Source organism: Bombina bombina, chromosome 7 (genome assembly GCF_027579735.1).
Source record: "Bombina bombina isolate aBomBom1 chromosome 7, aBomBom1.pri, whole genome shotgun sequence".
Classification (NCBI taxonomy): Eukaryota; Metazoa; Chordata; class Amphibia; order Anura; family Bombinatoridae; genus Bombina; species Bombina bombina.
The window spans coordinates 450,330,169-450,344,524 of NC_069505.1; the positions used below are offsets into that span (position 1 = coordinate 450,330,169).

The 14,356-nt window shown below is 40.4% G+C and overlaps 1 protein-coding gene across 1 annotated transcript in view; it reads right to left on the bottom strand.

The window, feature by feature from the left end:
- Nucleotides 1-14,356, bottom strand: part of LOC128666686 (oocyte zinc finger protein XlCOF7.1-like) — a 116,592-nt gene that overhangs the window by 55,851 nt on the left and 46,385 nt on the right. Inside the window, exon 4 of the mRNA XM_053721415.1 lies at nt 8,692-8,784. Coding sequence (XP_053577390.1) covers nt 8,692-8,784 — 93 coding nt within the window. The remainder of the gene's footprint in view (nt 1-8,691; nt 8,785-14,356) is intronic.

A 14,356-nucleotide genomic window follows, 5' to 3' on the forward strand; every position in this document is an offset into this window, starting at 1 on the left:
GTGTGTATGTGTGTATATGGTGAGTGTGTGTATATGGTGTGTGTGTGTATATATTTGGTGTGTGTGTATATATTTGGTGTGTGTGTGTGTATATTTGGTGTGTGTGTGTGTGTGTATGTATATGGTGTGTGTGTGTGTATGGTGTGTATATGGTGTGTGTGTGTATGTATATGGTGTGTGTGTGTGTATGTATGTATGTATATTGTGTGTATATGGTGTGTGTGTATATGTGTATATGTATATGTGTGTATATGGTGTGTGTGTGTGTATATGGTGTGTGTGTATGTGTATATGTGTGTATATGGTGTGTGTGTGTATATGGTGTGTGTGTGTGTATATGGTGTGTGTGTGTGTGTATATGGTGTGTGTGTGTGTGTGTATATGGTGTGTGTGTATATGGTGTGTATGTGTGTATATGGTGTGTGTGTGTATATGGTGTGTGTGTGTATATGGTGTGTATGTGTGTATATGGTGTGTGTGTGTATATGGTGTGTGGGTGTGTATATGGTGTGTGGGTGTGTATATATGGTATGTGGGTGTGTATATATAGTATGTGGGTGTGTATATATGGTATGTGTGTGTGTATTTATGGTATGTGTGTGTGTATATATGGTATGTGTGTGTATATGGTATGTGTGGGTGTGTATATATGGTGTATACACAGGCTGTACATGAACCTGTCCTCATGTTCACCGAGTAAGGGCAACAAACACAGCAACACCAGCTTCTTAAAGACACTGCAAAAAAATTTTCACTAAAAAAAATCTCATCGCAGAAAATTAAAAAAAAAGTTCTGCCTCTGGGGCTACACCTTATATGGTGATTCTTACATTGACACTATGTACAGACGGACTTGTCCCCTCCCTGACTACGTATTACATTTTACTAATGACTATTCACTGCAACTGTACAGGGAGTGCAGAATTATTAGGCAAGTTGTATTTTTGAGGATTAATTTTATTATTGAACAACAACCATGTTCTCAATGAACCCAAAAAACTCATTAATATCAAAGCTGAATATTTTTGGAAGTAGTTTTTAGTTTGTTTTTAGTTTTAGCTATTTTAGGGGGATATCTGTGTGTGCAGGTGACTATTACTGTGCATAATTATTAGGCAACTTAACAAAAAACAAATATATACCCATTTCAATTATTTATTTTTACCAGTGAAACCAATATAACATCTCAACATTCACAAATATAAATTTCTGACATTCAAAAACAAAACAAAAACAAATCAGTGACCAATATAGCCACCTTTCTTTGCAAGGACACTCAAAAGCCTGCCATCCATGGATTCTGTCAGTGTTTTGATCTGTTCACCATCAACATTGCGTGCAGCAGCAACCACAGCCTCCCAGACACTGTTCAGAGAGGTGTACTGTTTTCCCTCCTTGTAAATCTCACATTTGATGATGGACCACAGGTTCTCAATGGGGTTCAGATCAGGTGAACAAGGAGGCCATGTCATTAGATTTTCTTCTTTTATACCCTTTCTTGCCAGCCACACTGTGGAGTACTTGGACGCGTGTGATGGAGCATTGTCCTGCATGAAAATCATGTTTTTCTTGAAGGATGCAGACTTCTTCCTGTACCACTGCTTGAAGAAGGTGTCTTCCAGAAACTGGCAGTAGGACTGGGAGTTGAGCTTGACTCCATCCTCAACCCGAAAAGGCCCCACAAGCTCATCTTTGATGATACCAGCCCAAACCAGTACTCCACCTCCACCTTGCTGGCGTCTGAGTCGGACTGGAGCTCTCTGCCCTTTACCAATCCAGCCACGGGCCCATCCATCTGGCCCATCAAGACTCACTCTCATTTCATCAGTCCATAAAACCTTAGAAAAATCAGTCTTGAGATATTTCTTGGCCCAGTCTTGACGTTTCAGCTTGTGTGTCTTGTTCAGTGGTGGTCGTCTTTCAGCCTTTCTTACCTTGGCCATGTCTCTGAGTATTGCACACCTTGTGCTTTTGGGCACTCCAGTGATGTTGCAGCTCTGAAATATGGCCAAACTGGTGGCAAGTGGCATCTTGGCAGCTGCACGCTTGACTTTTCTCAGTTCATGGGCAGTTATTTTGCGTCTTGGTTTTTCCACACGCTTCTTGCGACCCTGTTAACTATTTTGAATGAAACGCTTGATTGTTCGATGATCACGCTTCAGAAGCTTTGCAATTTTAAGAGTGCTGCATCCCTCTGCAAGATATCTCACTATTTTTGACTTTTCTGAGCCTGTCAAGTCCTTCTTTTGACCCATTTTGCCAAAGGAAAGGAAGTTGCCTAATAATTATGCACACCTGATATAGGGTGTTGATGTCATTAGACCACACCCCTTCTCATTACAGAGATGCACATCACCTAATATGCTTAATTGGTAGTAGGCTTTCGAGCCTATACAGCTTGGAGTAAGACAACATGCATAAAGAGGATGATGTGGTCAAAATACTCATTTGCCTAATAATTCTGCACTCCCTGTATATCTTTCCCATTGATTGCAGCCTGTTGTACTGACACTGTTCCACTAGGGAGTTTAATGGTTGAACAGTATATATCTTTTCTCCTATTACAAACCACATAGAGGCGTGCCCCCCTGACCTATCAGATACCTCTGGCTCGTTGACTGACAGCAGCTGGCGTGACAGAACTACTTACAGCCCTGCCACACTGTTGCTCTGGTTAGTGCATTTGTATCCACACCTCTAGACACACGGTGCTGCTGTTTTGGACTGTTACCATACATGGTACATTCTTGGGTTTAGCGCTCTGCTGTATGACCAGGGTTATAGATGTGTTAGGGGGAGATAGGCATATCTGCAATCTACACTGATGTTGCTTTATTAGGCTTAATGCTGGATATAGGTGTAACCTTGTTTCATTGCCCTCAGTGCTACGAATATTATTAGCATGTTTATCGCATCCTGCATGGTTATTTCATCCTACTTTATGCAGTATGTCTCACTCTCCAACTGATTAAGTGCACATTATGTTGTATTTCCTATTTGCTGCACTGATATTCCTCTGGTCACAAATTGGCATGTGTATATATTTATATTTATATCATGATGTATATTTAGATTACTGCTGAGCTTGTATCATTGCTATGTCATTTCTCCCTTTTTCTTTCTCTTTGCTCTGTGCTAGCAACAAGTTATGTCCATGACTTTGTCTTGTAATTTGTACTTTTTAATGTTATATGTTCAATTAGATTGAGGTGGATGTTCTGGGATAGATTGGGTACATTGTATCTGATGTATTTGGGCGTGTATGTATTTTGGTGTAAACAGTGTATGGTTGCCTTGACAACTGTTTTTGGCGCAATTTCTGTTCACTGGGGGAGGGTCTTAGAGGGTATAAATGTTTGCTTGTCACATTTTATTGTTGGTCTGATGAAGGGGAGCTGTCCCCGAAACGGCACGTAAATAAAAGCGCTTCTATTGCTTATCCTTAAGCCCAGTGCTGTCTTCCATTACCTTTAGTTCTACCTGCATTCAGCACCCTGGCAACTCGACACCTGTTTGTGCGAGTGCACCAGCCTCTGTGAATATATATATACACACACGCGCACGCACATACATATACACGCGCGCGCGCACATACATATACACTCACATATACACACATGCATACATATATACACACACACACACATATATATATATATACACACACATGCATACATATACACACACATATACACACGCATACATATACACACACACGCATACATATACACACACACATATATATATATATATATATATATATATATATATATATATCCCTTATGATGATATAATATGGGACAGACAATATCAATACCATTACATATACAATGATGTATTATAGTGAAACTGTTGATCTGATATTATTATTTTTATTCTCATGTGTTTTTTTAAAGTATTAACTCATTTTCTTTTATCTTTTTGGTTATACCTTATACTGCATCTAATATGAGTTACATTGAACAGTACTTATACAATATAATTCACTTACTAAATGTACTAGCATATTTATCTTGAATTTAATTGAATGATCACTATTGAAATTGGATGATCGAATATGCTCTGCTATTTGTCACTCATCAATATATACAACGTTTGTCTAAATTAATTCAGCCTCTGATGAAGTGCATGTGCGCATGCGTGAAACGCGTCCAAAAATTCTGTGCATGACCTCTGCATTGTTACAAGGTATGGCCTAATAAACTTTGCTATGAAGATATGGCCTAATAAACTTTGCTATGAAGTACTTTATCAGTTTCAGCTCTTTTTTAATTTTTAATACACACACACGCACATTATATATATACATATATGCTATACACACAACGCAAATTGAAATCCCTATTGAGATATATATATATATATATATATATATACACACACACACACACAAATATATATATATATATATATCACCTTAACGACTCGTGTCGTACAGGGTACGTATTACACAAACTGGTACCGGGACGTCCCTGTACGACGTAGGTGTTTAAAGCGGCTGGAAGCGATCCTGATCGCTTCCAGCCGCTTTCAAGGTATTGCCGTGATGCTTCGATATTGATGCATCACTGAGGGGGGCCAGCTACACTACAGAAAAATAAAAAAATATATATAAAAAAATGCACATTAGTTTGAAAAGTGGGTACTGGCAGACAGCTGCCAGTACCCAAAATGATACCAAATAGTGAGAGGGGGGGTGGTTAGAGAGCTGTTTGGGGGGGCTCAGGGAGGTTGGGTGGTTTGGGAGATCCTACACTGAAGAAAATATATAATTTGAAAAAAAAAAAACAATAAAAAAAAACAAACACAAACTTTTTTTTATACTGGCAGACTTTCTGCCAGTACTTAAGATGGCGGGGACATTTGTGGGGTGGGAGAGGGGGAAGGGAGCTGTTTGGGAGGGATCAGGGGGTGGGATGTGTCAGGTGGGAGACTGATCTCTACACTAAAGCTAAAATTAACCCTTCAAGCTACCTAATTAACCCTTCACTGCTGGGCATAATACAAGTGTGGTGCGTAGCGGCATTCAGCGGCCTTCTAATTACCAAAAAGCAACGCCAAAGCCATAAATGTCTGCTATTTCTGAACAACGGGGATCCCAAAGAAGCATTTACAACCATTTATGCCATAATTGCACAAGCTGTTTGTAAATAATTTCATTGAGAAACCTAAAGTTTGTGAAAAAGTGAACCCTTTTTTTTTTTTTGATCGCATTTGGCGGTGAAATGGTGGCATGAAATATACCAAAATGGGCCTAGATCAATACTTTGGGTTGTCTACTAAAAAAAATATATACATGTCAAGGGATATTCAGGGATTCCTGACAGATATCAGTGTTCCAATGTAACTAGCACTAATTTTGGGAAAAAATGGTTTAGAAATGTGCTACTTGTATTTAGTGCCCCATAAAAAAGCAAAGAACATGTAAACATTTGGTATTTCTAAACTCAGGATAAAATTTAGAAACTATTTAGCATGGGTTTTGTTTGGTGGTTGTGAATGTGTAACATATTTTGGGGATCAAAGTTAGAAAAAGTGTGTTTTTTTCCATTTTTTTCTCATATTTTATAATTTTTTTATAGTAAGTTATAAGATATAATGACAATAATGGTATTTTTAGAAAGTCCATTTAATGGCAAGAAAAATGGTATATAATATGTGTGGGTACAGTAAATGAGTAAGAGGAAAATTACAGCTAAACACAAACACAGCAAAAATGTAAAAATAACCCTGGTCCTTAAGGGAAAGAAATTAGAAAATGGCCTTGTCCTTAAAGGGCCATGGTACCCAAATGTTGAAACACTTGAAAGTGATGCAGCATAGCTGTAAAAAGCTGACTAGAAAATATCACCTGAACATCTCTATGTAAAAAAAGAAAGATATTTTACATCAATATGTCCTCAGTAGCCACATCCCATTGTAAAGGACTTCTGGGCAGCAAATCAGTATGTCTGTCCTGGGAAAGCTAAGGGAGTGAGCTTACCTGCACACTTGTGTTATTTCCCTATTCATTTTAAGGAAGTTTACTATGAAATATCATGAGATCACAGTAAATGAGTTCATGACCTCAGCACTGCTGATGCTGATTGGCTGCTGTTCATTTCTTCATTTATTTTATTTTTTTTTACCTGCAGGGTCTCCATTACATATGCAGCGTCGCCCGCTAAATCCTCCGCCGCCATATTTTACGCTATTTTGGTATTACATATACGGTGTAGCATACAAGTTACGCGCGTATATTTCACCCGCCGCTCGCAATTATTACTCCCATAGGCTAACATGGGGCCGCGTCGTAAATTGGTATCCAATATCCAGCGCAAGGCCTTACGTGGCGAAAATGGAGAAATCTTACTCCATTTTTATTAAAAGGCAGCCGTAGCAGGCCTTGCGCTGAGTATGGGAGCACCGTAACTCCCGAAAATGACTGCAAAAATAAACTAACACCTAACGCATGCGCAATGTCTATCTACCCGTCAACCGCAATCCCCCACCACAATAACTAATAAAGTCTATTAACCCCTAAACCACCATAGCCCAAAATGCAATAAACTTAATCAAGTATTAACCCCTAAACTGCCATAGCCCACAACGCAATAAACCTAATCAAGTATTAAGCCCTAAACCGCCATAGCCCACAACGCAATAAACCTAATCAAGTATTAACCCCTAAACCGCCATAGCCCACAATGCAATAAACCTAATCAAGTATTAACCCCTAAACCGCCATAGCCCCTGTGTGTATTTTTTTATTTTCTGTAATGCTTTTAGAAGTAGTGTAATTTTTTTTTTATATTTAATGGTATTTTTAGTATTTTGTAAATTAGCTAATTTTAGTTTATTTAGGGGGGTTAGGTTAGGGGGGGTTAGGTTTATTGCGTTGTGGGCTATGGCGGTTTAGGGGTTAATACTTGATTAGGTTTATTGAGTTGTGGGTTAATGGCGGATTAGGGGTTAATAGTTTTAATAGGTAGTTTGCGATGTTGGGATTGGCGGATTTAGGGGTTAATAATTTAGTTATTACTTGCGGTGTGGGTTTGATGGCGGATATAGGGGTTAATAGTTTAAATAGGCATATTGCGTTGTGGGGGGTTGTCGGTCTAGGGGCTAATACATTTAATATTAGTAATGAGAGTGGGGATTGCGGATATAGGGGTTTTAGGCGTCGGGCTTATTTTTGGGAGGCGTGTTAGACTTTTACGGGAGATTTGTTATTTTATTTACTTTTCTTAGGCGCCGGCAGTTTATAAAGTGCCGTAAGTCACTAGCGACTCCAGAAATTTGTCTTTACGCTCATTTCTGGACATCACTAGTTTATCAGACTTACGGCACTTTATGAACTGCCGGCGGGGTTTATGTAATACCCCGATGTGCGAGGTGAAATTACGGACGGCACAGGTTCCCACGCTTGCGCCGAAACCTGCGCCGTATATTTGATCGCGCCCCAGCTGAAATATATTTTTTTACACAGAACTTACTCTGCTGAGCTGAGGAAATTGTGAGGTAAAATATCTTCTTTTTTTACATAGAGATGCTCAGGTGATAATTTCCTGTCAGCTTTTTACAGTTATACTGCACCAGTTTCAAGTGATTTAGCATATGAGTATTATGTCCCTTTAAGGGGATATATATATATATATATATATATATAAATATATATATATATATAAAAATAAAATTCATTAAAATTATGGGGGGAGATAAAAAACTGAAATTAACATCCTCCATGTCTCAAAATTAAATCAATGTAAATATTTGCATAGGAAATTAGTACATCTAGGCAAGTATCCCCGCTTGCTTTCCCCCAGAAATTCTTAATATACAATGTTTCCAATGCACAAGAGAATTGTGGGTAAGATATGCAAATTCTCAGTTTTTTAGCTTCAAAAATACTGTTTTGACACAGCGATCCTTTTTAACAGGATTATGACAGCAAACCAGAAATCACTCACTAAACAAGCCTGTTTCGTTCTTTTTGGAACTCATCAGTAGGAGATAGATTTCTGGTTGCTGCATCAGTTTTTTATCTCTCCCCATAATTTTAATGAATTTTGGTTTAACCATGAAAATAGCTTTACCGATGCAGCAACCAGAAATCTATCTCCTACTGATGAGTTCCAAAAAGAACGAAACAGGCTTGTCTAGTGAGTGATTTCTGGTTTGCTGTCATAATCCTGTTAAAAAGGATCGCTGTGTCAAAACAGTATTTTTGAAGCAAAAAAACTGAGAATTTGCATATCTTACCCACAATTCTCTTGTGCATTGGAAACATTGTATATTAAGAATTTCTGGGGAAAAGAAAGCGGGGATACTTGCCTAGATGTACTAATTTCCTATGCAAATATTTACATCGAAATATATATATATATATATATATATATATATACACACACACACACACACATATATATCTATACACACACACACATCTATCTACCGATCATATATATATATATATATATATATATATATATATATATATATATATATATATGTATACACACACAATGTGCTCAACTGGCTCCTAATAATGAATTACTGCTCCTTCAACAAAAGATACCAAGAGAATGAAGCACATGTAATTGGAATAAATTGAAGGATCTACCTGAACCATGAAATAATGATTTTGGGTTTTTATGTCACTAATTTCACAACCCCCACCATTAATAGCAGCTTGTGCCATAGATCTGTTACCTCCAGCGACGTCCGATGAGGTCTTCAGTGGCTGAACGTTATTTACAAGTTCTTCTTGTGCTGCTGTGTCTCGATTGTCATCACTGTCACCTGCTAGTGATAATTAAGAATAAAAAGTCTTACAATTTAACAAAAACGCATCTGTTACTTTTTGCTATAAAAATAAAATGTATGCTTACCTGATAAATTATTTTCTTTTCTGGCATGGAGAGTCCACAATTACATTCAATTACTGTTGGGAAATTCACCACCTGGCCACCAGGAGGAGGCAAAGACACCCCAGCCAGAGCTTAAATATTCCTCCCACTACCCATACTCCCCCAGTCATTTAGCCAATGGAATAAAGGGAAGGTAGGAGAACACTAGGGTATATAGGTGCCTGAAGGTTAGAAAAATTAAATGATACCTTAAAAAAACCCAGGGCGGGCCATGGGCTCTCCATGCCAGGAAAGAACAGAATTGATCAGGTAAGAATAAATTCTGAAACCCTACGAGCAGAAGAAATAGCCAACAAAAAACAAAACTTTCCAAGATCAAAGTTTAATATCAACAGAAAGCATAGGCTCAAACAGAGCCCTTTGAAGAAAACAAAGAACCAGATTAAGGCTCCAGGGAACAGCAACAGATTTAAGCACAGGCGTGATTCTGACCAGGGCCTGAACAAAAGACTGAACATCAGGAAGATGGCTAACTTCTTGTGTAACAACATGAAAAGGGCAGATATCTGTCCCTTTAAGGAAATAACTGACAAACCTTTCTCCAATCCCTCTTGGAGAAACAACAGAATTCAAAAAACTCTCACCTTGTGCCAAAAGAAACCTTGAGACTCGCACCATGAATAATAGGTGCACCAGACCTTATAATACATTTGACGTGTCACAGGTTTACGAGCCTGGATCAGAGTGTCAATGACCCTACCCGAGAAATCCCTATTAGATAAGACTAAGCGTTCAATCTCCATGCAGTCAGCCTCAGAGAATCTAGATTTTGATGAAGAAAACATCATTTATTCACAATTTCTTTCATATTGGCAAGAGTCCATGAGCTAGTGACGTATGGGATATACATTCCTACCAGGAGGGACAAAGTTTCCCAAACCTCAAAATGCCTATAAATACACCACACCCACAATTCAGTTTAACGAATAGCTAAGAAGTGGGGTGATAAGAAAACAGAATTTATGCTTACCTGATAAATTACTTTCTCCAACGGTGTGTCCGGTCCACGGCGTCATCCATAACTTGTGGGAATATTCTCTTCCCCAACAGGAAATGGCAAAGAGCACAGCAAAAGCTGTCCATATAGTCCCTCCTAGGCTCCGCCCACCCCAGTCATTCGACCGACGGACAGGAGAAAAAAAGGAGAAACCATAGGGTGCCGTGGTGACTGTAGTTAAAGAAAGAAATTCATCAAACCTGATTAAAAAACCAGGGCGGGCCGTGGACCGGACACACAGTTGGAGAAAGTAATTTATCAGGTAAGCATAAATTCTGTTTTCTCCAACATTGGTGTGTCCAGTCCACGGCGTCATCCATAACTTGTGGGAACCAATACCAAAGCTTTAGGACACGGATGAAGGGAGGGAGCCAATCAGGTTACCTAAACAGAAGGCACCACGGCTTGCAAAACCTTTCTCCCAAAAATAGCCTGCGAAGAAGCAAAAGTATCAAATTTGTAGAATTTGGCAAAAGTGTGCAGGGAAGACCAAGTCGCTGCCTTACATATCTGATCAACAGAAGCCTCGTTCTTGAAGGCCCATGTGGAAGCCACAGCCCTAGTAGAGTGAGCTGTGATGCGTTCGGGAGGCTGCCGTCCGGCAGTCTCGTAAGCCAATCGGATGATGCTTTTCAGCCAAAAGGAAAGAGAGGTAGCAGTAGCTTTTTGACCTCTCCTCTTGCCAGAATAAACGACAAACAGAGAAGACGTTTGTCTGAAATCCTTTGTTGCTTCTAAATAGAACTTTAAAGCACGAACTACATCTAAATTGTGTAACAAACGTTCCTTCTTTGAAACTGGATTCGGACACAAAGAAGGCACAACTATTTCCTGGTTAATATTCTTGCTGGTAACAACCTTTGGAAGGAAACCAGGTTTAGTACGCAAAACAACCTTATCTGAATGGAACACCAGATAGGGCGGATTACACTGCAGAGCAGATAACTCAGAAACTCTTTTAGCAGAAGAAATAGCAACCAAAAACAGAACTTTCCAAGATAACATCTTGATATCTATGGAATGTAGAGGTTCAAACGGAACCCCTTGAAGAACTGAAAGAACTAAATTCAGACTCCAGGGAGGAGTCAAAGGTCTGTAAACAGGCTTGATCCTGACCAAAGCCTGAACAAAAGCTTGAACATCTGGCACAGCTGCCAGTCGTTTGTGTAACAAGACAGATAAAGCAGAAATCTGTCCCTTTAGAGAACTCACTGATAATCCCTTATCCAAACCTTCTTGGAGAAAGGAAAGTATCCTAGGAATTTTGATCTTACTCCATGAGAATCCCTTGGATTCACACCAACAGATATATATTTTCCATATTTTATGGTAAATTTTTCTAGTTACAGGTTTTCTGGCTTGTACCAGAGTATCTATCACAGAATCCGAAAACCCACGCTTAGATAAAATCAAGCGTTCAATTTCCAAGCCGTCAGCTGGAGGGAAACTAGATTTGGATGTTCGAATGGACCCTGTACTAGAAGATCCTGTCTCAAAGGTAGCTTCCATGGTGGAGCCGATGACATATTCACCAGGTCTGCATACCAAGTCCTACGTGGCCACGCAGGAGCTATCAAGATCACAGAGGCCCTCTCCTGTTTGATCCTGGCTACCAGCCTGGGAATGAGAGGAAACGGTGGAAACACATAAGCTAGGTTGAAGGCCCAAGGCGCTACTAATGCATCCACTAGAGTCGCCTTGGGATCCCTGGATCTGGACCCGTAGCAAGGAACCTTGAAGTTCTGACGAGACGCCATCAGATCCATGTCTGGAATGCCCCATAATTGAGTCAACTGGGCAAATATCTCCGGGTGGAGTTCCCACTCCCCCGGATGGAATGTCTGACGACTTAGATAATCCGCCTCCCAGTTTTCCACTCCTAGGATGTGGATCGCAGATAGGTGGCAGGAGTGATCCTCCGCCCATTTTATGATTTTGGTCACTTCTCTCATCGCCAGGAACTCCTTGTTCCCCCCTGATGGTTGATGTAAGCAACAGTCGTCATGTTGTCTGATTGGAATCTTATGAATCTGGCCTTTGCTAGTTGAGGCCAAGCCCTGAGAGTATTGAATATCGCTCTCAGTTCCAGAATGTTTATCGGGAGAAGAGACTCTTCCCGAGACCATAGACTCTGAGCTTTCAGGGAGTCCCAGACCGCGCCCCAGCCCACTAGACTGGCGTCGGTCGTGACGATGACCCACTCTGGTCTGCGGAAGCTCATTCCCTGGGACAGGTGATCCTGGGTTAGCCACCAACGGAGTGAGTCTCTGGTCTTCTGATCTACTTGAATCACTGGAGACAAGTCTGTATAGTCCCCATTCCACTGTTTCAGCATGCACAGTTGTAATGGTCTTAGATGAATTCGCGCAAAAGGAACTATGTCCATTGCTGCAACCATCAACCCTACTACTTCCATGCACTGAGCTATGGAAGGTCGTGGAACAGAGTGAAGCACTTGACAAGCGTTTAGAAGTTTTGACTTTCTGACATCTGTCAGGAAAATCTTCATTTCTAAAGAATCTATTATTGTCCCCAAGAAAGGAACTCTTGTCGACGGAGACAGGGAACTTTTTTCTATGTTCACCTTCCATCCGTGAGATCTGAGAAAGGCCAGAACGATGTCTGTGTGAGCCTTTGCCTTTGAAAGAGACGACGCTTGTATCAGAATGTCGTCCAAGTAAGGTGCCACTGCAATGCCCCTTGGTCTTAGAACCGCTAGAAGGGACCCGAGTACCTTTGTGAAAATCCTTGGAGCAGTGGCTAGCCCGAATGGGAGAGCCACAAACTGGTAATGTTTGTCCAGAAAGGCGAACCTTAGGAACTGATGATGATCTTTGTGGATAGGAATATGTAGATACGCATCCTTTAGATCCACGGTAGTCATAAATTGACCCTCCTGGATTGTAGGTAAAATCGTTCGAATAGTTTCCATTTTGAACGATGGCACTCTGAGAAATTTGTTTAGAATCTTTAAATCCAGAATTGGTCTGAAAGTTCCCTCTTTTTTGGGAACTACAAACAGATTTGAGTAAAACCCCATTCCTTGTTCCACAGTTGGAACTGGGTGTATCACCCCCATTTTTAACAGGTCTTCTACACAATGTAAGAATGCCTGTCTCTTTATTTGGTTTGAAGATAAGTGAGACATGTGGAACCTTCCCCTTGGGGGTAGTTCCTTGAATTCCAGAAGATAACCCTGAGAAACTATTTCTAGTGCCCAGGGATCCTGAACATCTCTTGCCCAAGCCTGAGCGAAGAGAGAGAGTCTGCCCCCTACTAGATCTGGTCCCGGATCGGGGGCTACACCTTCATGCTGTTTTGGTAGCAGCAGCAGGCTTCTTGGCCTGCTTACCCTTGTTCCAGCCTTGCATCGGTTTCCAAGCTGGTTTGGTTTGCGAAGCATTACCCTCTTGTCTAGAGGCTGCAGAGTTGGAGGCCGGTCCGTTCCTGAAATTGCGAAAGGAACGAAAATTAGACTTATTCTTGGCCTTGAAAGGCCTATCTTGTGGGAGGGCGTGGCCCTTACCCCCAGTGATGTCTGAGATAATCTCTTTCAATTCTGGCCCAAAAAGGGTTTTACCCTTGAAAGGGATATTAAGCAATTTTGTCTTGGAAGATACATCCGCTGACCAAGACTTTAGCCAGAGCGCTCTGCGCGCCACAATTGCAAACCCTGCATTTCTCGCCGCTAATCTAGCTAACTGCAAAGCGGCATCTAAAATAAAGGAATTAGCTAACTTAAGTGCGTGAATTCTGTCCATAACCTCCTCATACGGAGTCTCTCTACTAAGCGACTTTTCTAGTTCCTCGAACCAGAACCACGCTGCTGTAGTGACAGGAATAATGCACGAAATAGGTTGCAGGAGGTAACCTTGCTGTACAAAAATCTTTTTAAGCAAACCCTCCAATTTTTTATCCATAGGATCTTTGAAATTATGTGGGAACAGAAACCGATTTTAGTTACTGCTGCTAAAATCATACTCCTCTCACAAACAGAACTCTTCATCCTTTTCTGTTTCAGAGTAAATAGTACATACCAGCACTATTTTAAAATAACAAACTCTTGATAGTAGAATAAATAACTACAACTAAACACCACATACTCTTCACCATCTCCGTGGAGATGCTGCTTGTTCAGCGGCAAAGAGAATGACTGGGGTGGGCGGAGCCTAGGAGGGACTATATGGACAGCTTTTGCTGTGCTCTTTGCCATTTCCTGTTGGGGAAGAGAATATTCCCACAAGTTATGGATGACGCCGTGGACCGGACACACCAATGTTGGAGAAAGGAGCGAAAGCATCAACAAGGAATTGGAATAATTGTGCTTTATACAAAATAATCATAACCACCATAAAAAGGGTTGGTCTCATGGACTCTTGCCAATATGAAAGAAATTAATTTATCAGGTAAATTCTTACATGAATTATGTTTTCTTTCATGTAATTGGCAA